Source organism: Strongylocentrotus purpuratus, unplaced genomic scaffold, assembly GCF_000002235.5.
Source record: "Strongylocentrotus purpuratus isolate Spur 01 unplaced genomic scaffold, Spur_5.0 spur5_scaffold_13, whole genome shotgun sequence".
Lineage (NCBI taxonomy): Eukaryota > Metazoa > Echinodermata > Echinoidea > Camarodonta > Strongylocentrotidae > Strongylocentrotus > Strongylocentrotus purpuratus.
Genome location: NW_022145598.1, coordinates 17,193,628 through 17,220,934, shown reverse-complemented (window position 1 = coordinate 17,220,934; position 27,307 = coordinate 17,193,628). Strand labels below are relative to the sequence as shown.

Below are 27,307 nucleotides of genomic sequence, written 5' to 3'. Positions count from 1 at the left end.
GCCTTGTGTGCACCTAACCTCATAGAAATTAAGTATGTCTTGTCTTACATGTCTTTGAAGATACTTCTTTCAGATCGAGGGTTTGGTATTCATCACCATGGTTCTTCGGTATTAGTGCAACGTGGGATCCGTTTCTAATCTGGAAGTACAAAATATAGTTATGAATTTGATTTGATGTTCCGCAATAATATTTATGACCACCCTAACTGCGCTGGGTCAATAAGTTATGTGTTCACCGTGCGCAGTGCCTGGAGTTAATATTTGTGTGAAAAAAATTACATGATCAGCTAGCCCTGCGCAGCTAGGGTACATACGACATTACTACTTTTAAAAAAATGGTTAGCCATTGTTTACATGCGTATTTCTGTATTAGCCGGGTACGAAAATGATGTGTATCCTCGATATTGGTCAAAACATAAACTATTCCTGTTTATGGGAGTTATTTAACAGTTTCATTTATGCAGTGCTTAAACACCAATACCATTAATACCCCGGCCAATGCCAGATTGATATTCAGGATAATTATCCTGGTATATCAATACAAACACGTCCATATAATAAAATTGCAAATCCTCTTGTCAGTTCTACAAGGTAAAATTTAGTGCTTACACGTAGCATTTACGATTACTACCAATATAATTATGAATAACAAATTGCTAATAAACTATAAGCTAGTAACATACCCCAATGCTCTTCATTGTATTGATCATGGTTTTCCCCTGTGTCTCAGAGGATTTGTCTATATCTTGTAGCAAAGTGGTCCTTCCAGAAGTCTGAATCCACACTGTAAAATACCAAAAGATAGAATGAGGGGAAGTTTAAATATCTCAATTAAAGCAATTATTATGCTTTGATTATATACGAATTCTCTATGTCATAGTCTACAATCCATCTCTACGAAGATTCACATCTAAGTGGTTAACAGTTGCTGTTTTTACTCTGATATATATGATATACAGTATGAACAATGTAACGAAAATAACGAAAATGCAAAAAAAAAATCTCCGTCGGTGGATCAATAAAACAATCTAAACAAGGTTTAATTAAATCTTAACTTAGAGGCTCGTTACATTTTTATTAAAATGCATGTATTTTTTCCACAGTTATTATGCACTGTTTTATTCCCAGCCAATGATTGTGGAGGTGTTTCAACAGCTCCCGACTTTACTTTGTTAAAGATATGGGGTCGGAGTTCTAATCGAGTTATGTGTTAGGTTTATGGTCAGGCTTCGTTTGGTCCATGTTCAAAGTAAGGAAATCGTTTGGTGTACGAAATTAACCGCGGATCAATTGACATTCATTACACTTCTTCTTCTTCATACAACCGAAATTAAACAATTATTTATGATTTCATTCAATACTCTCACCTAGATCAACTGCATCTATGTCCCTCGGCAGCAAGCAGTAACTCTTCTTCCAGAGTGAGTCTAGAATCTTCTGTTTGGCTTGTTTCACAGTATCAACATCCAACACAGTCATATGAAGATAAATATGTCCGTCTTCATCAACAACATCAATGCCCTAGAACGTCAAGGGAAATAGAACGTGGATAAAAGAGATTGAAAGGATGATCTTAATATCGATATTGTTTATTCTCTTTAAATTATTGAAGGCCGAAGATTTCGTCAATCTGCCGGTCAACTGAATCTGGTCTTGCTAAAACCATTATTCTATCTCTACTGTACAGCCTAGTGGTTAAGGCATTCTAAGCCAGGAACCCAGCTTTGATTTCGAAAGAGTCTGATTTCAACCTTTGTTAAATGTTAAATGTATGGCAACAAAGGGGAACAATAATAGAGCTACAGACCGCGAGGCATGGATCTTAAATTACAATCGAAACTCTTTGGGTATTTACCTATGGCATTGAAGCCGGTCGAGATAATTATATTCATAAACAATCAGTCACTTATTTTATCACCCATTATAGGCAGCAAACTTACGAGAGAATGAAAGTCAATTTCCTGATCAAGGAGTTTGCTAAACTCCAGTGTGTAGTATGCATCTCCAGTCACGACATCTATAGGACCTTTCTCGGCCTGGGCCTTTACTGCCTGGTACAGCATGTACAATGGGTAGACGCCATACATCTGAGGTAGTACCAACAAAAATGAGAAGAAAAAAAGGTCTAAAAAGGAAAGGGTATGTAGGCCATGTAATTTTCATATTTGACTTGAGTAAATCGTCAGTGTCGAGAAAAGTGCTGATAGTATTCTTGGAAAAAAGTCCTCTCAGATATCCATTAAATACACCAAGACGGAAAGTGTCAAACGTAGAGTTAGATTTAGAAGATCAGATTCTTTTATTTACTATGTCCGTAATAGTGCTTAGCATGAATTATATGACATATAACATAAAGCGAAATGTCACAATGTTTTCACATTCTAAAAATTATAATTGCCATTCATAAATATTTTAAAATGTATTCGTTTATATTAAGCGTGAAGACACGACCGACGGAAATTGACTTCACTATTAAATGTGTAAACCATAACAGAAAATAAATATGACATAATATATTTGAAAATAAACCTCACCTTCAAGTACTCGAACATAAACAGGGCAAACCAGTTGCTAATCAATTTTACTGCGATTGATTCAGTGCTGAACAAAAACAGAGGAAACATTTTCAAAGAAAAATATGCACAAGAATTTGAATTCCAGAAATCGATAGTTTTAAACCGTCAAAAGGTAATTTCTTATTGTTGCCAAAGTGAATTATGTACAGGATATCAACTATCCTATCCACATTAAATAGGAATGTCGCATCATCGAGCAAAGGTGCAATAATGTTTCGTCATAATTCCAGCTATATTGCATAAATAGAGAATTATATTGATGATTGTGGTTAAGCAGTAACGAATGTAATAAATTGTTTCAAACTCTTCTGAAAGGACTGTACATACTAAGATTAAGATGTGTGTAAATAGAATGATTACTTGGTAAATAGTGTATCCATCCGCCTTCTAGACTCAGATGCTGTTACGATTTCATCTTCAACAAGTGATGTCAATACACTGAAGAAAAACACGAACAGGTAGGAAAGAAAACATTAACAATTGTTAAGGAGATAATCCGGGTATAGTATGACAAATATAATTTTTTTTAAACCGTGTTTATTCTTCTAGGAAAGCGCAGATGAGCGTTGTGTGATAAAAGTGACAATCGTAATTGACTTTTTGCTCTTAACATGATCGCCGTGAGTTTGAATAATTCGGCTAAATGGCTGTTTCGAGACGCTATTGTTTTTATCCTATAAAAATTACGTTCGGGTTACGTAATGTGTCATTGGCACATTTCAATATCCGCTAAAAAGCCTGTTGAAAAAGCATTGTGTTGCCTTTTCGAATGTCTTTACTTTGTTTCTCTTCAGGTTATCAAAGTTATTTGCTTTTACAATATGTTGGAAACCAACTACAACACGTAAACTTACCTTGTAAAGTGGATCGACTTTCCCTCGCTGACGAATGTGATTGCCAATAGAGATGCAATGAGCTCCCTACAAAAAAAAAATGGGAGAAGCCAAATATTGCTTTGTTATGTCTGACCATATTGAATTCAACAACAGACAGTTGTGGAGGTGAAAAGGGAGTTTATAATTCGTATATATATAAAGTCATTAAATCTATGACACAATAATAACAATTATTTTGTTGGGGGAGGGGGCAGGGTCAAATTTATTAAAGTAAATGTCTTAGGAATTAATCAGAAACACACTATTTGGTATCGGCTTCATACAGGTGTCGTAGCCGATAGGTTCATGGGTGTTCGTGCACTTGACTGAAGATCCTAACTTCTTGAAGCCCAAGTACGGCATTATTGTCCTTTAACAGGATATCAATTAAACTTTGCCATTCTCCCCTTTAGTCCTGGCAGTCTGTTAATTAAATCATTTTATAAGAATAAACTCGAAGAATGCAGGGTGTACTGACGTTTAAAAGTATCCGAGCCAGAACCATGGTCGTAACGGAACGTTTATATGGTGGATACAGGCTTTATACTAGAAGCAAAAGCTTTAATAAATATTATGACCTTATATTATCTCGTTGAAAATAAATGTGTTTTTTAATATGCAATACTTCTAACTTGTATATATCGTAGAGTATTTACATTCAGCACCAAAAGAAAATATATTCGTATACCTTTCTCGACCCTGTCCCGTTTTCTTATTTTCGAGTTGCCTGATGAATTCTATCAATCCGGCCTTCTCCTTCAGCATACGATAGAACGATACCAACGAATGCTCCATAAAGTCTTCCATGTACTGAAACAAAATAGACCGGAATATCATTGAGCAGAAATATTTACAGAAGATGCAATCAAGCAGAAGAACCGGTGCAAAGCATTTGAGTGAACTGCACACTTTTAAACATCAAGCACGGAGTTATCTATCTTTTTATATATACCCTATGTAAACCTTGAAGACGAACCACCGTTAGTCTCTTGTAAGATGCTTGACAGAATAGCTGCCTATAAATCACTAGTCTAAGATGTTTAAAGTAAGCATTTTTTTGTGAGATAAAACTTATTGTTTAGAAGAAAGCCTTTTCATATCAAGATAATTTTACCTCTGGTTCTGTTGTTTCTGGATGAATACCGAGCCCAGCAAACAACATCATCGTCACATATTGGACATGCCCGACAAATGGAACTCCTTGCTTCTGGACTCTGTCATCAGCCTCAGATAAATCCAAGCTGGTATTTGAGACTAATGGACAAATGCGAGGAACAAAGACATCATAATTATTTTGGGCTTGGTTTAATTCGACCTGAGGCGAATGAGTTGCAAGGAGGGGGGAGATTATATTTCTTTAAGAAATGTGGGTTAGATATATTGATGTTCATGTTGTTTTCAAAGAAACGTGGGTAAAATAATAACGCATCTTTTGTCCTTAGATTAACAATTTTGTATATTATTCGATTGTATTTATTACTGAACGCCAATATGAAAGTACTTGAGTACTTATTTTTATTTCATACAGGAGAGAGGTATTGTATGTGCTAAGAAAGCATTATACGGCGGTTCATAGTCGTGAAGCGATCTATTAAAAGCGGATGGGTGTTTAAATGATCATACCCGGTTATCAACATTCTTTTGATTGTGGAGTCGACCAGGTGCAGAAGTACTTCTTTCCTCATATGATAGCAAGGTAATTGACATTGCATAGGATCTATCCACGAGAGAAGACTAAACACCATTCCCGAAATGTAATAATATAGCCAAATATGATGCCTTTACAGCTGACGTGGTATTACTAGAAATATTTGTAGCAAAGAATATATAATACCTTCTCGGACCCTTTTCAAGATGTTCATTCGGATCATTTTCACCTCTTCCTTAGCTCGTTTCACTTCCAGTTGTTTCTTTCTGAACCACCAAACTAGAAATATCAACGGAATGATAATCCAAATGGGGACGACAATGACCACAGGTATTACAATGGCTATCAAAGGGTTTCCTTCCGTAGCCCATGCTGAAACAAAGCCTGGAGAGAACCTTACATTCCCGTGCAACACCTGGGTGAAAGTTAAACAAGATTATGGTAATATAATGAATGATAAATTTGTATACCGCATAATTAATACATTATAATAATTCTTTATGCGTTTCAACATAATACAGAAAAATGTAAATACTAAAGTAGGTCTTAACCGCATTTTTAAAAGTATCGAGAGAATATATGTTCCTAATGTTTATGGGTCGAGAACTCCATAGAGCATTAACTAATGCCTTAAAGGATTGAGTTCAAAACGAAAACGACAACAAAATACATCATAGTACCGGTCAAACTGGTTCAGCGAAGTCTTTGAAATCCGTTCCACAAGACAGCAACTCATATGCCATTTGCATGTGCTTATTTAACAGTGGAAGAGGCTGAAAAGGATTTATAAAACTATTTTAAAGTATCAAAATAGTGTTAGTGGCTGCAGACTGTTAACGTATACAAACCCATCCCTAAAAAAAGTCGTACTGGGGTAAACTATCGAACGCCAAACCTCACATTCTCATGCCCACATCTCAACACACTTCAAGCAGGACTTATATCCGCGTGCTTTACCTAATAACCTCACATCCCAGATTCAAGCATGCGTATATTATGTACCTCACTGATGTACATTCACATCCACATTTTGAACCTCACGTTCTCTTTACCATATCTTTTTTTAAAGTAATTTGGTTTTATTTCTCTAAATGTGTACTACAAACAATAACATATCCCCTACACACACGCACGCACACACACACACACATACGCGCACACGCACAAACCTACACGCACTCACGCACGTACATAAATTCACGCACATACGCACACACGCACAAACCTACACGCACTCACGCACGTACATACATGCACGCGCGCGCGCCCACGCATTATACACCTCACACCTTCACTCTCACACCTCCATAATCTTAAACATCTCGCAAACACACACGTAGACAGACCCACATCTGTCAGGATGTAGGACTCGTTGAACGCACACGCTTACCAACGCACACACATATATTATAAATTTTGTTATGTATTTTTGTGTTATTCCCCCAATTGTGTAATACAAACATACACTTGAATAAAATAAACAAACATATGCACTCCCACACGTTCCGCACACACACACACACACACACACAACAAAACAAAATCGGTAATGCCGATCAGCTGCACGCCCAGCCCGCCCCCCCCCCCCATGTAAAAATGTGCCAAGAGCAAACCCAAACACCCTATATCATCATGCAAACACTTTCATACACCCACTCCCAATTCATTTATCAGTACGCCTACCCACCAGGGAGGGAAAAAGTGCAAAAAAATAAATGTCTAGCAAATACTGACCAAAGACTGCAACACACTTTTAGGCTATGGAGGGCCCAAGAGTGCAGCGTTTAGACTAAATACAAATGCACAAATCTTCTCGCTCGGTCGCTACGTTCCCTCGCATTATATCCTTCAAAATGTACAAGTAAATATTAAAGAAAATCTGTATTCCGTTTGCATCACGTAAGCATATTTTACATTGTATGTTTACAAGATTAAGAGTTGTAGAAATAAATCAATGCTATAAAAAGTGTCATTTTGCATGTTACAGGTATTCCGTGATATATTGGTTGGTTTTAATAGTTCACTACCGCATAGTCTATATATTTGCCATTTCATTTGCCACTCCCATAGCGATATCAATGTTCATCTACATGACAGAGGCCTAGAGTGTAAAATATAAACCCCACCATGCCCAAGCATCCTACTTACTAAAATTGACCTACTAATTATGTAAAACCCTTCGGACTGCATACTAATTACCGGCAAAGTAAAAGTGAAGTGTGAAAAAGGCAGATTGCTCGTTTGTATACTATATTTTTGCTAAGGAATGTAATTTTTTAATACAACAAAACTTTCAAAACCTGTCAGGAGGTAGTCACTACTGTCACCTTCGCCCCTCTCATTCACTGTGCTCCTTCGTCCCTCGCATTTCGTTCCCGGTCATTAAAGAAATCGCCTTCCCTGCTACCCACACTCAACTAACCCCACCCTCATTCATCCCACCTTACTCATGCACATACACCATCTGTCAGGATATGTACAGTAACTTGCCCACCCTCACACCCTATGGTATGATAGTTTGTACCCGTATATGGGATTACAACGTATCGTAGAGGTATGTACTCGAGTGGTTTGACACTTGGTTGGAAATGTATATGTCGTGAGTTCGATCCATGAAACATCACTAATGTCGTTTGGCGAGGCATTAATCTACATTTGCCACTCCTTACCTTGGTGAAATACGGGAACCAGGTAGGATGACATAAGTAATTACCGTTAGTCCTCACATCTACATATAATAGGAGTGGAAATGGTGGACATTGTACGCGCGAATGAATCTGATGATTGGGGTAATAACGATTTATGTTAAGTGCTTTGAGACGGAATTTCATTTTTAGGACTATATAGTTCCAGATTTATTATTTTCAAAATCAGTAGGAATATAATGTTAACTTACTGTCACGGCTGGTAAATTCTTTGATGGTCCCTGACCCAATGATCCATTCTCGTAACCTGCTAGAGGCTGTTTCTCTGGCAGCTGGCAACGGACTACATCAATTTCAAGAACATCCACATGACAGACACCATTCGGCCCTAGCAGAACTTGAACATCATCCTCCGTGCTAGCCAGATCTAAGTTAATGCCCTAGAATGATTCAAAACAAGATCATCATCATCATCAACTTCAGGTGGCGCTGTAAAGCGCTGCTGTGGTCTTAACGAGAGCACGCCATGCAACTCTTTCACCTGCCATTAGTATTGCACCTTTCATTCCTTGTACAGACACTTTCTTAATATCATCAGTCCAAGATACTGGTGGACGGCCTCTACCCCGTTTTCCTTCGACTGCTCCTTGCAGTATTTGCTTCTCAACACCTTTAGATCTCCTAACAATGTGCCCAAAATAGTTTAGTTTTCTCTCCATGATTCCCCTTCTGATGGTCAAGTCTGTTCCAATCTTGTCCAGGACCCACACATTTGTCTCTTTATCTTTCCATGACACCTGCAGCAGCCTCCTGCAGCACCACATTTCAAAGGCATCAACTCTCTTTCAAGATCAAGATCATTACTACGTATATTCATCTATTTTATGTACCTTAACGTATTAATGCTTTATATCTATTTTCTGTTTTGGTACGTTTATGCTCAACTTTTTTTTGGCCAGAATGAGGCATTTGTTACGCATTTAGTTCAAAACATGGTTGCGTCCCTTCTCATTTTTGTAGAATCACAGAAAAACGGCGATCGTAATCGCCGATGTAAACTCACAAAAAGGTGCGTTTTGGATCGGCGATTCTGGGTAAGCATAAACGCACAATCATTTGTAAACGCGTTTAAATGAGGTCCACGTAGCACGCGCAGTGCAGGTTTGCGAATCCAGCTGCAGACTCTGCACCGCACTTCTCTGGCTCCTCCAGGCATGATTCTGGCTCTAAGCCAGAATCATGCCTGGAGGAGACAGTACACCGTAGAACTGCGATTACGATGAGCGTTTTGCGTACCCTATGTCGGTTCTGTCCGCTCAGTTGTGAGTAAATCATTTGTCCATGCGAATTTTGTTATACATTTTTTTTTAGATAACAATAAAAATGAAAATTCATGTAGTTTTTTTGTTCAAAATTTTTTATATTCAGGCAGGGCAGCGCTACTACAGGGTATTTTCAACACTCACTGTAATATCGAGTCGTCCATTACTGCTCGCATAGATCCTGTTTGGCCCACTGAAGCTTTCATACATAGGGTCTGGGTAGTACTCTATCAAGCCGCCATCGACGATGTATCCATCAAAGTCAAAGGTCAGATTTGCTGTCATAACGCCATTTGTAGCTCGTCTCCTTCTGGTAGAGATACCATCGTCAGGAAAGCTTGGGGTTGGACAGATGAGAATAGTTTCCGTTCCATTGCAGAGCTGTGGAACATAAATCGACACATCTTGAATCAAAATGAATAGATAAATCAGAGTTTATTAATAATGAATTATAAATCAAGTAATAGAAGGAGATCTCCTGATTCGCTATTGTCTAAGGCACCGGATGAATCATGAGCTTAATGTAACATAAGGTTATATAGGTATCGAATGTTGATTGTAACGTCCGAACGAAAGCGGTACGAATAAAGCAAATTCATCACACAAAAAGGGGCATCCGAGTATACCATCAGTCTACGGGACCATCCACGCGATTGACAGTCCTCGAGACCGACATCGTCTGTCTAGGGACCTTCTTTTTTTTTGGCTCAAGAAGTTGTCTAAGGGTTGCATGGCCTGTCTTTATCGAGGTCTTTCGATTCCTGGGAAGTTCACGCTCTAAGAGTGGTATGTTAATGATGGTGTCTCTGCAATTTTTTAACAGACTACGTCTGCTTTGTGAATAAGCAAACAACAAATAGCAGACTAATAAATAAATACCTTAGAGTTACTAGCATCTGTTGTAAGTGACGAAACTATTATACGGGGTTCCTGGATGAGATCAAATCTTTGTCCTGTCAATTTGATATCGAGACCTCCTCTGTATCAACACAAGAAATTTCACACGTTTCAGACTATTGAAAGAACATTTATACTGCGTTTACGCAGCTATGTTAAGAAAGTGTCACTTTGAGAACTGACCACAATAATTTCATGGATTATTATTCACGTCATATTAGATTTGTCTGGGAAAATATTTATATTAATATCTAAACCATCTAAGTGGAGAGAGATTTAGATGCAGTTATAAATGCTTAGTTTCATTCCCTTCGTACACTGTTGTCTATATGTCCCACTAGAGTTTAACACACCAATTTAGTACATTGTCACAAGCCTAATGAACACTATAAACTATTGACTTTAAACATATTTGATAACAAATTATTAAATCACATAATATGCCAAAGAATATAATGATAAAACATTGCCAGACTATCATTTTCTCGTTTGGTACAAGAATAAAGATATGGTTCCTTACGACAAGATGGACTCGGTTCTGTATTTGCCATTAATTATTGGGTTTGGGTTGTAGATAAAGCTGTAGTCCTCAAACCGTTTTACTAGTCCATCAAATGTCATGGTCAAGGGCACAGCGATCTGTTCATTCATTTGTAAGCTGCTTGTGATACACAGTACAGTCGTATCGTCAACAATCCTGAAATTTTACATATACATTCATACATTAGGACAAAATATAAGAAAATTTCTAAGACGTTGAAACAGGCATGTTGATATCATGAATCATTCAGAATGTTATATCTATCTCCTGAACACATTGCATTTCATTAAAACTCTATATATCATGCTGGCGGGGTGCGGGAGATAAATCTTAACTTACGACGCTTTTGACGTGTTATCTACAGTTATTGGTACTGCTTATGAAAGCGAGTTTCTCTGACCGATCAATGTAGGTGTGCGTGGGTACAATGGGTGTTTGTATGTGTGGGTGTGCGCGCTTGTCTGTGTGTCTTTCTAAATTGTACTTTTGGATTTGTATTACATTTAAATTTATAGATTCCACAATCCATTCCCATAACAAATATCCTCCCATGTTCCCATGTTCCCATCAGTAAAATGAGATTCGAAGTGCATCGATCAATTCATCTACAATCTCCCCATTTTTGTACAATAATTGAAAAAAAGAACAAAGAATATAGAAAAACATCTACACTTTTCCAATTTTATCTAACAACACATAATAAATGCTACTGAAAATATGTATAGCAAAATTTTAACATTAATGTACATAATACATATAAGTGATACTCACAAATTGTTGCATTGTGCTTCTCCGAAACTAGCTTCAATGTTCCTTCCTGTGTTGAGATACATCCCAGTAACAGTGATCTCTGTACCTCCTGCTACCTGCCCCTCCGTGGGGCTAAACCCTGATATAATGGGATCCTAGAAAGAAAATTACTTTTATCGTATAAATCGTTTCAATAAGAAGTAGGTTACGGATGAATGTGTTATCATGTCGTATTAAATTAATACGATAATTTCCTCTCAAAGCCCGATATCAGAGTATAAAAGTAAAAGTAAACTAGGCGATTTATTATGCACTCACCCTGTACAAGAATTCTGTAGAACTTTCTCCAGTCTTAATACTTTCACCAGACCTCACTGTGATTTCAATACGTCCTGAGATGACTCCAGTAGATAAACCAGTCATGCAGCTAACACTGTCAACAACAAGAGAATCAGACAATTGGTCATTTGACATATACATCTTTTGCAGCCAAATTATTTTCGTTACTTGTCTTTTCATGTTATTTTTGTATGTTTTTCTTGTTATTCTTGCGAAGATATCATCATGAATCCCTATGACGTAAACTGTCATGTATGTAACACATTTAATGTGTTGAAATAAAAGAAACTCTTTATATATCTTGGAACATGCCCAAATAAGAGTAAACGAGAATGTTAACACGCTAAACCATTTGATGCAGAATTTATTGCCAACATAAATACATGTATAGCATTCTAAGACTGTTGGTGATGACGGCAACATCATGAAGGAACAAATACTGTAACAATTCCTTGGCCATTTATGAGACGTTAATAAACAAGGTTACATCGAACAAAATAAATCTGTGTTTGTTGCTTTTACCTCTGTCCTGGCTGATAGAATGAACCCATGTCAGTCAGACTACACATCAAGTCTCCAATGACAATTTCCAGTACATCGTCAAATTCTACTCCTAGGTCAGTTCCCGTAATTTCTAGTCTCGTTTGAGCGTTGATAGCAACTGACAAGGGATAAAACTATGGAGAAAACCACAAGATTAAATTCTCATGCATAATATTTTGTATGATTAGTTTGATAATTGTTTGTACAATCATGTTTATCATGCATGTCTATTTGATATTTGGAAGTAAGACTCAAGTGCATTTATACAATTATAACACATAAATCACACGCAATAATGAATGATTTCATGCGTCTTGAGCATATGATATCAAATGGATGTGGCGACTTACAAATCTCACGTATTACAATTTACAAATTATTGTTATTTAAATTATCATCATAATATTAGACGACCTTGCATAATGTGTTTGATGACAGGTAAGTATTCATACACTTGGTAGTGATTTATTATTTTCTTACGTCACTGATTACTGGTGCTGCACAGAGCTTGGTGTCATTCTGACTGAGAAACTGATTATTCTGACAAACATCACTCCGAATGACATTGCAGTCATCATCACACCAACCACAGCCTAAGATCGAAGGGGTTGCTCCTTCTGACAGGCACAGGCTGCAACTTCCACCGTTAACTGAACACTTGTACAGGGTCACTTAAATGGAAAAGAAGAAAACATAATTATGATTTATATTATTATTTTTATAATTCAAACCAAGATAGTCGATTCCTGAGTCTAATGCATGTTTTTAAATTCCTTTCTTATATTTCCAAGCTATGATAAAATGATTCAAGACATTTATTCAAGTGTAAAGTATCTTCCAGGTGAATTTGCAAATGAAGACCATATAGTGAAGTCTCAATTGAAAATGGTAATTAATTTTGAACTAATTTTGAACTTTCTTCCTAACCATTAAAAGTAGATTTTTATAAAATTAAATGCTTGATGGAATAGAAGAAAAAAATCGTCAAAGAAAAAAAAAAAATATATATATATATATTTTCCCGCATTAGGAATGTTTTCAAAGTGATAATTTCACCGTTTTAAAAAAGATCTGCGGCGACAGTTTTGTTCAATTGCATAGCCAAAGCGTATTTTGGAATTGATGGGAAATGTGTTGGTAATAACGAAAAGGGTATTTTACCGTATGTGTCTGTCGGGTCATCTATGTCGTATTGCCCATTCCATTGAACCGAGACGCTTACATTCTTCTCGAGGATGTCCTCATTAAACATGTACTGAAATAAAAGGTTCAAATAAAGATAGTGTTAGGGTTCAATTGATATGCAGGTGTAATGCGAATGTCTTCGTTAGTGTAAATGGGGGGGGGGTAAAAATGATGGATAGGGGAAAATAAAGGATAGGTTTATTTCTTTTTGTGTGGCGTGGATGAAAGAAACATCAAACATCAAACATTTTATGTTAACAGTCTTTATACTAATATTGATCATGAAGTTGGATTAGATACTATTCTACATTGGTTGGAAACATATCCTCAAGATATCAATTTCACGTAATATGAATAATATTGATGATAGATAATGAAGAATTGTTCTTCCAAGGGTCCAAACACATATTTACCTCTTCAGGACTACAGACAATGTAACTTTCATTGAAGGCGGAACTTGGTACTCGTATCCCGACTCCATCGATGCGAAGAATGCACTCAACCGACTGGACCTGATGAAATATTAAATTGAATTTTTTTTGTTTTTTTGTTTTGTTATTTATTTCGTTTTAAAAAGACATGTAAATATACATGATTCAAAGGTTCAAGGACAAACACTGATCATGTTTACAAGTAATACAATAAAGTTATAGATACAGTAAATATACAATAGTGAGCCAAATAGACAGGTATGACAAGTACAAGATGGTAATAAAGATAAAAAATAGTACATTTCAATCAATGCAATACCAAAATAAACTAGGAGAAAGTAGTGGTCAAGATCGTCAAATTACTAAACTGATAAAAAGTCGTTTCCTAATTTAGCGAGATGACAACTTGTAAAATGTTCATGTTTTTGTCAGAGATTATTTAATCATCGAATCCTTGTTGCAAGAAAGTACTCCACATTTTGCCACACTCGACCTACTCCAGGTAAGTTATAAAATAAATTCCAGGTAGGTATCCATTCGTTACAATTCTTGAGCGCTGTATTGGATGCCGTGCTAAAGCCGGCTAACAATAATGGAGCGTTGGGAGTGGTAAAATGCCTTATTATTGTTATAGTAGTAGCATCAGCAGTTGGAGTAGTAATGGGAGTAGTAGTAGTAGTAATTTCAGTAGTAGTAGTAGTAGTAGTAGTGGTGGTAGAAGTAGTAGTAGTAGTATGTAAAGTTTACAATCATCGTAGCACAAATAGGATGATGTTCATACCTTAGTCTGCTCTGTGGGTAGATTATTTGCTAGAAGTGAGTAACCAGAAGGAATGTTAACTGGTATGAAAAAACGTTCTGATGTCGCCAAAAGCTGAGGGCAATAACTCTGGCCTTTGTTTCCAAAACCTACGTCGTTCTTCAAAATATAAATTAGATACAAGATACAAAAGAAAAAAAATCAAACACATTGCACCTGTAGCTTATTGTCAATAAGTGTGTGTGTATGGTATTGGTATTCCATTGAAAGGATTTGCTGAATGGCATTATTTCAAGGCACAAATTATATTCAAATTCAGAGTCTACTGATTTAAGTAAGCCTATATCTTTGCATTTTGCCCAATTACGAGGCCTACCTTTGCGCATTTCTTCGGTCTCACGCTATTTTGTATTTTAATGTATGTTTCCATTACTTGAACTTGAAATTAAAAAATAAAGACATTCTTAGTTTTAACATTTGGTGAAAACAAGAGGAGAACACCTTGACGTGATATACGAATAACTTAGATGCCTATTCAACATACGCTCTTTTCAGTAAAATGATTGAAATGTATATTGACTCAAAGAGGGGGAGAGACAAACTTATTCAAGGTTAACAAATCTGTTTACATTTTCTCCAATCACCACTGTTTCTCCCGGCTGACATGAGCTGCTATCATGTGTACACATGTTGTCATAAACACACCAGTCACATGACCAAGGACTTGTCACACAAGAGGAACAACTGCAAGAAACAAATAAAAAGAAATTGCTGGAACTTAAAGAATGATACGATGTTAAGTCTGTGATGCTAACAATTAAGAGTCTTTGCTTGGATCGCCTACCTATCTGAAATTAGTTGTACAACATTCTCTCGGTGAATATTATGACGCAATCAATATCCTACACTAACCAAACTCTAAACTTTAACTTTGGACTAAACATAAGCTTAAATCTGAACCTGACCCAATTGCAACCCTAAACCCTAATCCTATGTATTTGACGAAATAAAGCGTAGAGCAATGTATGCCAAAGCAAATGTCGGGCCACCTCAACTCATTTAATCTATTCCTAAACTTTGCACTTCATAACTCACATTTAAATTTATAGCTCGTCAGAATGATATTTTGATTTATAGCCATTGTAAAGATAGGAGATTAAGCCACTTGCGTATGATGGAATGGCAAGGGAGAGGGGGGGGCTATTGGCCCATAGTATGTTACCAAGTGCGATGGAATAGTGAAATCATATAACATTGAATTGATCTTGTTAATATCCATGAAATTGCTTTGATTTAAGCTAGCATAGGATTGTAAAATTGATAAAATCATCACAAATACTTAATCAAATATGTAGTCAGTAAAAGTATGGGACAAATTACCTTTGACTTGCCCAGTAAGTAAAAATAAGTATCTCTTTATAAAAAAAAGCAGAGTTGGCATATTATAAAACGTAGAAACCTACGATTTAAGAAGGGTGCAGTCAAACGATATAAAATCCGTGCTCACAAAGCTCACTCCAGTTTCCGTTGAGACAATAGAAAGTGTCAATGTTACATGGTCCGCTGAATGTAAATAAAAGAAGAAAATATAGATAAAACGTTTGCAAAGTTGTTCAAGAATTCTTAAGGTAAATTTCAGTACCTTATTATATATTGCCGATAGGAATCACGTTGGGATAATGTAATATATGTCGTCGAAATCTTGGCACTTTTCAAAGGTGACGTAGTTTTAGTTTATTTAGTATTCATTTTTTTTTTGCAATCCTTGTTTATTTGTTAACCCCCCCCCCCCCCCCATCAACATACTATCAAAGGAGTATCATTTGATGTAAAGTGTAATAAAGCAAAATCTTTAGTGATATTAAGGAAAAAATACATTCGATATTCAGTACTAAATAAATGCAAAGATAATAGAAAGGGAAACCACAGTATCCCATTTATATCTCGTATGAACCTCCTTTTTCAGTTTAGGATTTTCTCCAAAGTTTCAATCAACTTTTCTACTCTTCTACTCTTCTAGCAATATACTTCTAAAATGACAGCCTTTGAAGTCTTATATCGTGGGTTTAAACTTCGACCATATGCGCCGTACTGACGTAATTAAATTGGATGTTCGCATGCTTGTTTTTGCATTGTGATTACTCTTTGTTTTAGTCCTGTGTTAACCCTCGACTGTGGTATGTGGATCATTGTTTACAACTTCCAGGTTTCGCAAACTTAACATTTAAACTACGACGATCTTGTGGGAACATTTTGAGCCAAGAGAAGAATCACGTCATATACTGTAGAAATAGTGAAAATTTGGATTTTAAAAGGGTAATAAAGTAACCGAGAGATAATTGATATATTTCAATACCTTCTCCTGGAATCGTAGGCAATTCCCTCGCAGGAGGAGAAACGCACATGACTGTATTGGCAGTGACAATATCAGCATTGACCTGGTAGGAGTCGAAGGCACATTGGTATTGATGGCTGGCTTTGAGAGCTGGTAGCTGCTGAACGGTAATGGTGATCTATCGCATGTAAACATAATGTACATAAGATTTTATGTCTGACATACAACAGATGGGGAACATACTTATTAAGTTAAATATCGCGGCATAACTATTAACATATAATGTGGTCAAAATAAAATGTCACTTCTTCGACTTTCTATGTCTAAGGTTGGTCGATTGTTTAAAAAAAGACAGGATTTGTTTGACATGTTCATTTTCTTGATAGCGACAAAAAGCATTCTTATTGCATCACGATTTATCCAGGGTGTTAATACTTAAAGCATCAACGAAAACTCGACGCATAATCCAGTTGCCGATACTCCTAGTTAAGGAAAGACGTATCAGAATTTCAGCCAATTCTTTAGTTTCATATTCAGCGATCCACAATTTGGTTTGGATGGACATGAAGTCCCAATATATAATGAGTGAAAATCAATATTTCATTTCATCGACTTACATCTTGTTCTGTTTCTTGATAAGGCAGTCTATGATCAGGATGGACATCTGAGATGGATACACATTGCAATGCATTGTAAGATAACCACCGAGTTGACTCGTCAGGGAAGGGGCACGCCTCGTATCGTGTACATCTTAAAGAGGAAAGGGTGTGGGAAGGTAGAAAATGATAAATAGGAATAAAGATGATTTGAGAAGGTGCTCTTTTGTTCACGTAGCCTTATAAGTACAGAATTATCAAGATATAAACATAGCAAAAGTGAAATCAGAATTTGTTGTTTTCTCTAAGGGTTGACAACGCCATGGGTCCCTCGACCGATTGCTGTGCGGAATTTTGAAAAAGTATAAATTTTGAATGTCTTTAACTCAAGTTAATTGGAGAAAGGGAGCGGGCAAAAATGTCATCATTCTCCTATACGATGAACTCACCTTGCATCTAGAGTACACCATCCACAGTAAGGGTCTCCATCATTTCCTCCTTCCTCACCAATGCATTCCCCACAGCTCTGGTACTGGCCACAGTTGACTAAACCCAACGTGAGAACCTGATTCATCATATGAAAATAAAAATTTAAAGCAAGTCAATAATGTCAGATGTCATATCGATGCTGAGATCAGCTGTCAAGTTATTCTCTATTACAACTAAGATATTTTATGGATGTTCCTTTAAAAAAAAACATAGTGTGGAGGTAATATTTCACATACAATGTCAGATAGCATAGATGGCTTCTACCGTCCATACATTACTAGTAGCTGTGTCGGGCAAGCATTACAGAAGCTCGTAAATAATCGATTTTCTTCAAGAAGTCCCTGTAATCATGGCAGTAAAACGATTAGAAAAATTGGTTCATAAAAAGAAAGGATTCCTTAAGCATATGCCAGAGACGCTTAGCCTTTGAAAGTCAAACAAATGCCTATGCGGTAGTGGGCATGTATGTAGAAACAAACCTCATCTAAGCTACACATCCATTTTAGAAGAATCGACAGATTCGCCACATTTAAAGATAAAGGTGAGTTTTGGTCATCCGATTGCATTGTGAAAGGAAAGGTGTGGAATGGATCAGAAAAGGTTGATCATGTAGCGTGTAAGTATTGGTGTGTACTGCAAGGTTCTGGAGTCATCAAAATCATAATAAATTTGGCCCAGTCATGGTAAAGTAACAAGCACTGTACACAGGTAGATGTATATGGGACTTCACAAATGATGTCGGGGCTACTTACCTTGATTTCCTAATCTGTCTATGCTCATTACTCAGCCAGAAGTCATTTTCTACCAAAATTGTTTGGCAAATGACATGTATTTGTAATCTTGAACATTCAGTGTAAGTTTCGTTTGATTCTGTGAGAATTCATTTTCCTTTTTTTTTAAAACCAGAACTCTATTTTATCTTTAAACAGTTAAGACGTTTGAAAAATGAGGGGGAACAAGTGGTTTTCCACTATCGACAAAATGGGCGAACATCCCTGTTGATTTTACAGGAAATCTTATAGCTGGCAATAATTTATATTGGCATAATAAATATTTTATAATTCTCACGTTGCTGGTTAATTTCATTCCTCTGAACAATGAAACGTCTGGCTAATATACAGTTAACAATGACTAAAACTTTGATGGAATTGACTTTTAAAAATATTTGCACACCACATGGTCACGCATAATGCATATATCATTTATACGGCCCCTCTTGGCTTTGCTTAACAATTGCGCCCAAAATTACTTTTGGAAACAGTGGTAGACCGCTATTGGGACTGACTGCTTAACAACATCCGTTATTTTTCACAGTGATGCATAAGAAAATGCAAATAAACAAAAACAATGAAAGAGTGTCCCGGTCAGCCCTGTTTTTACGACTAAATGACGGGAGAGTTTCGTGTTTTTTCTACTGCAACCATGTAATATCAAATGAGTATGCCCGTATGTATCACATTTAGATTGTATCTTTCTGAAGAGTCTTACCTTTGAACCTTCGTCTGAACTTGTAGCAAGGGTGAGCAGCTCTGTCGATTCATCAAGGAACATCTTTTGTAAGACAGATCCACCTCCAAGAAAGACATCTTCATATACGTAGCCACATGAACTATTCACTATGTTCAACTATTTAGAAAAATCACGAATAAAATAACGTGCAGTGTTTTCAATTTGTTCCTAATAAGCAAGATAAAATGAGATTTTTAAGTAATTAGGCATTTTTTTGATCAGTACTCGAATGCAATATCAATATCTTATATCTATCTGTTTAATACAGTATTAAACAGAAAGATATAAGATATTGAAGATAATCTTCTTTTTTAGTGTTTTTGTATTAAATTGACATACCAATCATATCTTGCTATAATTATGCTCATCATTTTATGTGACCTTTGTACGGCCGAGATATAGGTAATTATCTTTAATAAATTTGTTCTGCGGAAGGGTAAATATATTGGGAAAATACATTTAGGATACATTGGTTTTGTGAGTTGACAAAGTATTGAAACCTATCGGATGGATACAAAAAATGCATACATTTTACCAACAAAGAGAGTTAACTGTATACGATCTAGTTTATTTATTTGTCATGGCATCTTACAATATCAGCAGGTACATTTCTCTTGATGATCTATTTATATTGTGGAAGGTACCAAACCTTATGGAGTTCCCCTTGCGTATCTCCTATGAATGCCACTGTATGTTGTCTCTCTGTAGTTGTCACTATGGAGGTGGGTATCACATCAGGCATGGTGATGATGGGTGAGGCAGAGAGGGGAACCGTTCCACTGGCATACCTGTGCAAAGTGTTCCAAACATCTCCATCTCTAAAATATGCGGTACACTGGACAGAATCTGGTGGTGATAACCAAAGCTGTCAGGAAAGAAAAAGGAAAGGATTTATCACATTTTAGAAGAATCACGCATCTCATAAGCCCCTGCATATGTAAATGACTGTTATTGCGCGCTGTCTCTCTCTTTCTCTCTTTGGTAAACATGATGGATATTACATTTATAATGGTGATGATGGGTTAGGGTCTAAGGATACTCTTCTACTGAATGTACACTTAAACACATTAGACTGAATCTGACAAAATGAAAGCGGGAGGATACTACCAGAAAGAACATCATTATGAATTTGCGAATACAACCCAAAATACATTGCGTGACTAAACTTGTTTAAACTCAAAAAGCTGAACGCATCCATAGTCACCACGTAGCTTTCTGTAAAAAAACAATGACACAGACGCAGATATGTTGTGATACCGAATTCTTTTCCTAGAGTAATTGTGTATGTAGATTTTTTGTTAAAGGTAACTAGGGTTATTGGAAGTGAAAGGGAAGTGCAATGGATTAATCCTATAGACTCAGCCACTGTGCTTTGATACAACATTTACAACGCCTGAGTGATATGCTGCACTGCTCGCCATGTGTTTTTACTGTATTATTTTTACAAACTTGGCCTCAAGTAAAGATTAGCTGTAAAGGTAATGGTACTTTTCAATCATGCTCAGTTTGAAAACGATTTTGTAAATTAAACGATACACGAATTGACTCGTAATTTGGATATGGAAGGGCAAATTGGGTTACCAGAAAGCTTATCATATATATTTGGCTATATGTCACGCGAAATGCGATACTCAGCCTCGATGCTTTTCCATATGGATTCGTCCCTGAATGATCAAAAAAGCAGGGCCGCTTACTGTGAATTGATGGTTTTTTTAATTTTATGAAAAAGCTATGGCAAATCGATTTCTCAGCATACATTTACAACACCCATGTTACACATTGCGGATACTACCGTTAGACTATATCTGTTAGATTATTTAAGAAAAACTGACACATTATAACTTTCATATTTCTGTTAATTATTGTTTACATTGGCTTACTGGATAGTCACTACACATGCTACCACGCAGGTATCTGTTCGTTGTGCCATTGCTAGTTCCGTGGATACATCCTAAGACAGCAACGTCAAAGCTCTGCTGGACATCACTCATCTCATAGACACATAGGGCAGATGAGCCCTCATTTGAAAAGACCGCGTACAATAAGGCATCCGTACTGTTCATAGTCAATGCGTCAGCTAGCTGGGGTCCTGCTGGTCCGATATGAGCAGATTGGATCATATTGTGAGATCCACACTGTAGTTCTATCTCTGTGTAGGACTCAAAGTACTGGTCTAGTGAATTACGACACAGACGTCCGATGTACATACTGGTTCTTCTAGATATGAAATAGTACAGATAATCCCTGTAAGCAATAAGATGTTTGAATACATTCTCAGTCAGGCTAGAAAATCGTTGTATTCCTTGCACAAAATTCAGGTATAAAACATTGCGCTTTGAAATGAAGGAACTTTGGCCATCACTGACCCCTGTGAAGAGATAAAAATTTTCATTTGTACCCTCAACATCATCTACAAAGTCAGCACCCAGAACAACAGCTCCAACAGTAGGAACATCATTTGTTGTCACAACTCTCTGAGAATCGGCTGGATTATACCCCTTTACATCATGTGATATATTAGTCAAGCTCCTTGACTCACAGAAACCGTCACAGCCTCCACAAGTGATGAGCGAATAGTTCTTTGGTGTTATCACGACGACAAGCAGTTTATTATCATTGACATTCTCATCATTTGGCGAAGGGCAGAGTCCAGTATTGACCGTGTGCTTGAGATTTAGTTCCGAGTCGAGTTGGTAGAGCCTCTCACGTGCTCCAATATAGATATCTCCAGTGATGTTGTTGATGGCGATGTGGTTGAATAGTAGGGTGGAGTCGGGGTCAGGAGGGGTAAAGGATGATACCAGGTAGGAGGAGAGAGGAGCTGATTGGATGGACCGAGTTTGGCATGATATGAGGATCAGAAAGAGCAATAACGCTTCCAAACCTTTCCAAGCCATGCCTGTAGAGATTTACAGCACTGCAGGCTTCTATGTTCACCTAATCTGTAAAGATTAAAAGAAGATACATTAAGAATAAAATGAATATAATTTATCAAAATAATGAATTTGTTTACCCCGGAAAGTCTCATTAATGGTGTTCTTCCTAGGGCCCTGCAATTAGCGTTACCTCACCAATTACCATTTATCCATGTACACCCGGGTGGAGAGTGGAAAATGTGGATTAATGTCTTGCCAAAGGACGTTAGTTCCGGGCAGGGATTCGAACGTACAACCCTTGGATTGGGGTTCAAGTGATTGAACCAAGTAAATGAAGTCGATTAGACCTACCAATACTTCCAGGTAGAAAGCCTCAGGTACTGGGTGCATAGTTAAGTGGATACTAAACATAATCAATTATAAACTCATGTACAATGAATTAACCTCGAGCTGGATATTTCTTTCTTAATTATCGATGAGTAGACAAGATTTTGACAGCAGTTTATAACGATATTGGTGCTGAGTCGTCCGTGGCAGAGAAATGTGGATAAGGTACCATTAGACAGGAACGTGTTATTCTTTATACCGTGAAATAGATTCAAATTGATAATAAACTTTTAATCATAAGGTACCAAAGTTGTGTACACTTTTTTGGGGGTACGCACTGTAGTGCATTTTCATCAGTTGCAGAACTTTATGAAATTTTAATCATAAGCTACCAAAGTATGCCCTTTTTGTGGTACGCACTGTAGTGAATTTTCATAATTTGCAGAAAATGTGAAAGTCATTTCAATATCCAAATATCAATGGTCAATAAGTACTCACCCTTAGTGGTAGTTTCAACAGAAGGCAAAATTAATGTCAGGTAGAATCGGCAATTATCAACAATCTGATGAAGAGGTTTGATCATATGTCGATCTGCAACAGTTACTGAACATGCTTCGATTAAAGTAACAGTACTTCCGCTTTTAGAATGTACCATTCCTTAACAGTAAGCGTTTCTATTTTTATTATATACAGGAGCAATATTCAGTATTTGAATAAGCATTCCTACTTTCCTGTTCATTTGATTGAGTGGTAACTTATCTATGCAGGCATAAAATGATATGCGTGTGATTTGATAATGGGTAAGTTGATAAAAATACAAACCTACATTTCATTTTTCCCACACCGTAATGGAATGAGCCCTATTCAACAAAGGTCATATGTAAATAGAGAGATTTGTAGTAACTAATGATAGGCAACACCTGTGATATACCTTGTTAGTCTGACATTGATATGCAATCTATTCCAAACTTTACTGCACACAAAAGAAAATGAAATTTGACCTTGTCAAAATTGTCACCTTTTGTCACCTTTTGTGTCTCGTGGAGTAGCTTGCTCTATAAGGTTAGACTACCCTTTTAAAATAAGAGGCAACTTTGTATTAAAAAGATCAAACATGAAAATGGAAATTGATAAGCATGCATATTATATAAATATTATCATAGGTCCACAAAAAAGAAAAGACCCTCATGAGTGCAACATATTCAACTGAAAACGACATTTTAGTCATTTTGTGTGTTGAAACAAATAGGAAAATTATATGACACTACATCACAGTGATAAAACCGATTAAGCCAATTTGAAGTGCCAATTGCTATAGTAATGACTACTTTCAAAAATTCTGATTCTGCTTTGTCCGATTTTATTTTAACTTTCACTGATATGCTTCTGTGGTTGTTAATGCTCTCTTTTAAAGTAGTTGTATTTTAAGGTTGCATTTTCCTTTAAATGTAGTTTGCATGACATTCGCAAAAGTTCAAGGCAGCGATCAACAGCGCCGTTGAATAGGTATAGAAAAATATGTCATAGATGAGTGAATAACTATTGGCATGATCTGAAGTCAAATACCTCCATCGTGGGAGATATTCTGACGTAATTACACAAAATTTAACATCGATTCATGTGACCCTTGGAACCATAAAGTGGGTTGTATTGTCTCCTCTACCTGTGATCAGACATGTGATTGCATGTTTATATAGCCTCCAGTTTCAGGAATGCTGTATGATATGCATTAATTATATATATATATATTTGTACAGGTGATGGTAATTAATATTTTGTAAAGCGATTTGTTCTATTCATCACATACTCGCTCTTTGTGATAATAGACCGGAAGGATGCTGACATTTGTATTTTGATTTTGTTTTGTGTGTGTATAATAGCGGTCGGTTGCCTGCCTTTGATTTTAAATATGCATATCTATTTCCTGCTGTTTTGTCAAACAAGATTTTCTATATTTATGCTTGATTCAGTAAATTTCGAATAGGGATGAGCAGGAAGTCACAGAACAAAATATTTTAGAGGAGGTTTTTAAATCGTCGGAAAAGTAACCCAACAACTTAACGCATCAAAATGTTAGGAGAATCTAGAAACGTGCCTTATCTCAAGATGAGGAAAGGAACTAATCCTCATTCTCACGTTGTTCAAATTCTTTTTTTCACTTTGGTAAATTGCCTAACATTGTTATATTTTTACTTCTTAATCATGATACAGTCTATGACTTTGTATACATGCCGCATAACATTTCTACGTTAGGACATGCATGGCTATGATTGAGAGACCGGTCACACCAACGAGACCGACGCCAGACCGACAGCAGAACGATCAAACAATTATATGACCTCCCTCCAATGACCAAAAGATAGTGTGCAGGCACAAACCCATGTATATTCGCAATGCGTAACTATATCTGCACTGATAGACTAGGCTGAGAGCAAAGTACAATGACTCTGTACTTCAGGTGTTGCGGACAAAGCCAAAAAATGACAGAGCTAGGCCCTGCTCAAGGCTTTTAAAAATTGTGTTCAAATGTCAAATAAGATTCTGTGCGTACAGACTAGGGTAAGAATCGGTCGGTATGGAGGTCGGGTTTTGAGATGTGTACCCCACTTACATCGATGGGACCGAAAAGAGACCGTACCCAAAATTACATTTAACCGAATGGCAAATAATAGATCGATACGGAGGTTGCTATGAAGCGTTTTAACCGAGTTATAAGAACGGGGGTAATGAGCATAATTTTGTTTTCAATTTTGCCCCCGGAAATCTGAAAATCGCGCAGACCGTTATTTTTGCTTAGGGGCGGGGGGGGGGTGTAAACACTAACTTACAAATTATATAAACCTTTTTTTTAATTTAACCAACAACAACAACAAAAAGTTCAGGGGGCTGGGCCCGTCGCCCCCCCCCCCCCACCCCCCGTATATCCACACCTTGGCGGAGCGTCTTTCAAAATAGGGAGAGGGCACAAATAAAAAAGGGCACTTTCTAGAAAAAGGGGGCGCCTACAAAGGGAAACATCAACAAAACAAGTGGTTAGGTCACGTATTTTAAGAAGAGAATTAAATATCGTAACGAGAGTTCCATAATATAAGTACAATTATATCAAGGCATTTATTTATACCCGGATATATTTATAGTAAGGATGTTTTCGATACTTTCGCCTACCAGTCATATAATATCCTACAAAGTATATATTCATTTTTTTAATTTTTATTATTGATGTTAGTATTATTATTATAATTATTAGTATTATCGTCATAATTTATTACTATTATCATTATTATCATTTTAGATTTTTTGCGATATACAATCTTAATGTATTATGTACTGGAACACTGTTTAGCAGTCATGTGACCTTCATGCTCTCCCTTTACATATTCCCAGTGGCGGATCTAGAGGGGGCACATGGGGCATGTGCCACCGGCCCCCAACAAAATTTAGTGCTCACTACCCCCCCCCCCCCCCCAACAAAGCGAAATTTCGGCAGGCGCGATTTTCAAATTTGCGGGAGCAAAAAAAGAAAAAAGAATTGGCCCCCCCCCCCCCCCCCCCCCTCTAAGAAATCCTGGATCCGCGCCTGATTCCCATATACCTATTCTAAACTAACCTATATTGATCAATCTATTTGAAGTGAACCGAAAATAATGAAAATGGTCTTGCTCGTACAATAATATTGATGCATTTATTATTAGTAGTGCCGTCTATTGCATAATTACCATACTGCCGTATTGAATTGGATAACGTAGTTTTAGAATAGATTATAAACGTATTATCTATTGCCTAGCAAAGTGAAGCGCTTTATTTGTCAGAATACATATCCAGTTGAACAAGACGAAGATATCTTATGTCCTGCTACTATGTTATAATTTTTTATTTCTCATATATATCTTATATGTTTACATGTTACATGTATGATTATTACATACAAAGTTAATGGTTCAAATTATAATTAGATTGAGGAGCTCGCGCAGTGCACTCTTCACTTTGCACAGCACTCACTTCACCCGCTCTTTCTTCCTGTCTCCTCTTCTCCTTTTGTAAGGCCGGTATCATTTCAAGCTCTGCTTACGATATCGGTCTTCTGCATTCTCCCCCTTTTCTTTCTTTTCAAATACGATTAATTGTACTATTGATTATTTATATTTATTTATTTGTGAATTACTACTTGTATTACTTATCATTATATTGCTAAAATGTATTCATTGTTATTTTTGTTATTGTTTATGGAAAATGCAGAAATAAAACTTGAAACTGAAACTAAAACATAATATCCTGTATTATTTTACTGTTTTTATTCTTTAGTCATTCAAACTGCTTTGTGATCTCATTTATGTCATTCAGCTAGCCATCAAGATTGGTGCCTACTAACTCAGTTTACACAAAGAAATGAACAAAGTGGATCACAGAATCCCTGGTTATAATCGATACTTTATTATTATTAATTATCACCCAATTATGACAACAGAAGAGCAGCTCATTTTATAGATAAAATACACCAAATTTTTCTTTGAAGACAGAAAAGGTGATACAGATAGAGAGATAGACATACAGAGAGAGAGAGAGAGAGAAAGAGAGATAGAGGCTGATCAGAGAAATACAGGAAGGGGAATGGAAACAGAAGGAAGAAGAGAAATAAAGCAAGAGAAACAAACAAGAGGGAAAT

The 27,307-nt window shown here is 36.6% G+C and overlaps 2 protein-coding genes across 2 annotated transcripts; both read right to left on the bottom strand.

Annotated features, from left to right (window-relative positions):
* Window positions 1–28: 28 nt before the first annotated feature.
* On the bottom strand, window positions 29–14,073 carry LOC105439876 (plexin-A4). The gene is made up of 20 exons (XM_030983043.1): window positions 13,735–14,073; window positions 13,298–13,391; window positions 12,617–12,807; window positions 12,116–12,270; window positions 11,573–11,687; window positions 11,276–11,409; window positions 10,484–10,660; window positions 9,946–10,045; window positions 9,211–9,447; window positions 7,996–8,184; window positions 5,286–5,514; window positions 4,566–4,705; window positions 4,140–4,261; window positions 3,431–3,496; window positions 2,937–3,014; window positions 2,535–2,601; window positions 1,941–2,087; window positions 1,368–1,521; window positions 684–784; window positions 29–139 (listed from the first exon to the last, which is right to left on the bottom strand). Exons 2-20 carry the CDS (start codon window positions 13,386–13,388, stop codon window positions 29–31), a joined length of 2,604 nt encoding a protein of 867 aa, XP_030838903.1. The 5' UTR covers window positions 13,389–13,391; window positions 13,735–14,073.
* A 454-nt stretch (window positions 14,074–14,527) lies between these two features.
* On the bottom strand, window positions 14,528–18,030 carry LOC105439871 (plexin-A4-like). The gene is made up of 6 exons (XM_030983572.1): window positions 17,893–18,030; window positions 17,465–17,597; window positions 16,869–17,025; window positions 15,976–16,075; window positions 15,142–15,256; window positions 14,528–14,671 (listed from the first exon to the last, which is right to left on the bottom strand). Exons 1-6 carry the CDS (start codon window positions 18,018–18,020, stop codon window positions 14,528–14,530), a joined length of 777 nt encoding a protein of 258 aa, XP_030839432.1. The 5' UTR covers window positions 18,021–18,030.
* Window positions 18,031–27,307: the final 9,277 nt, after the last annotated feature.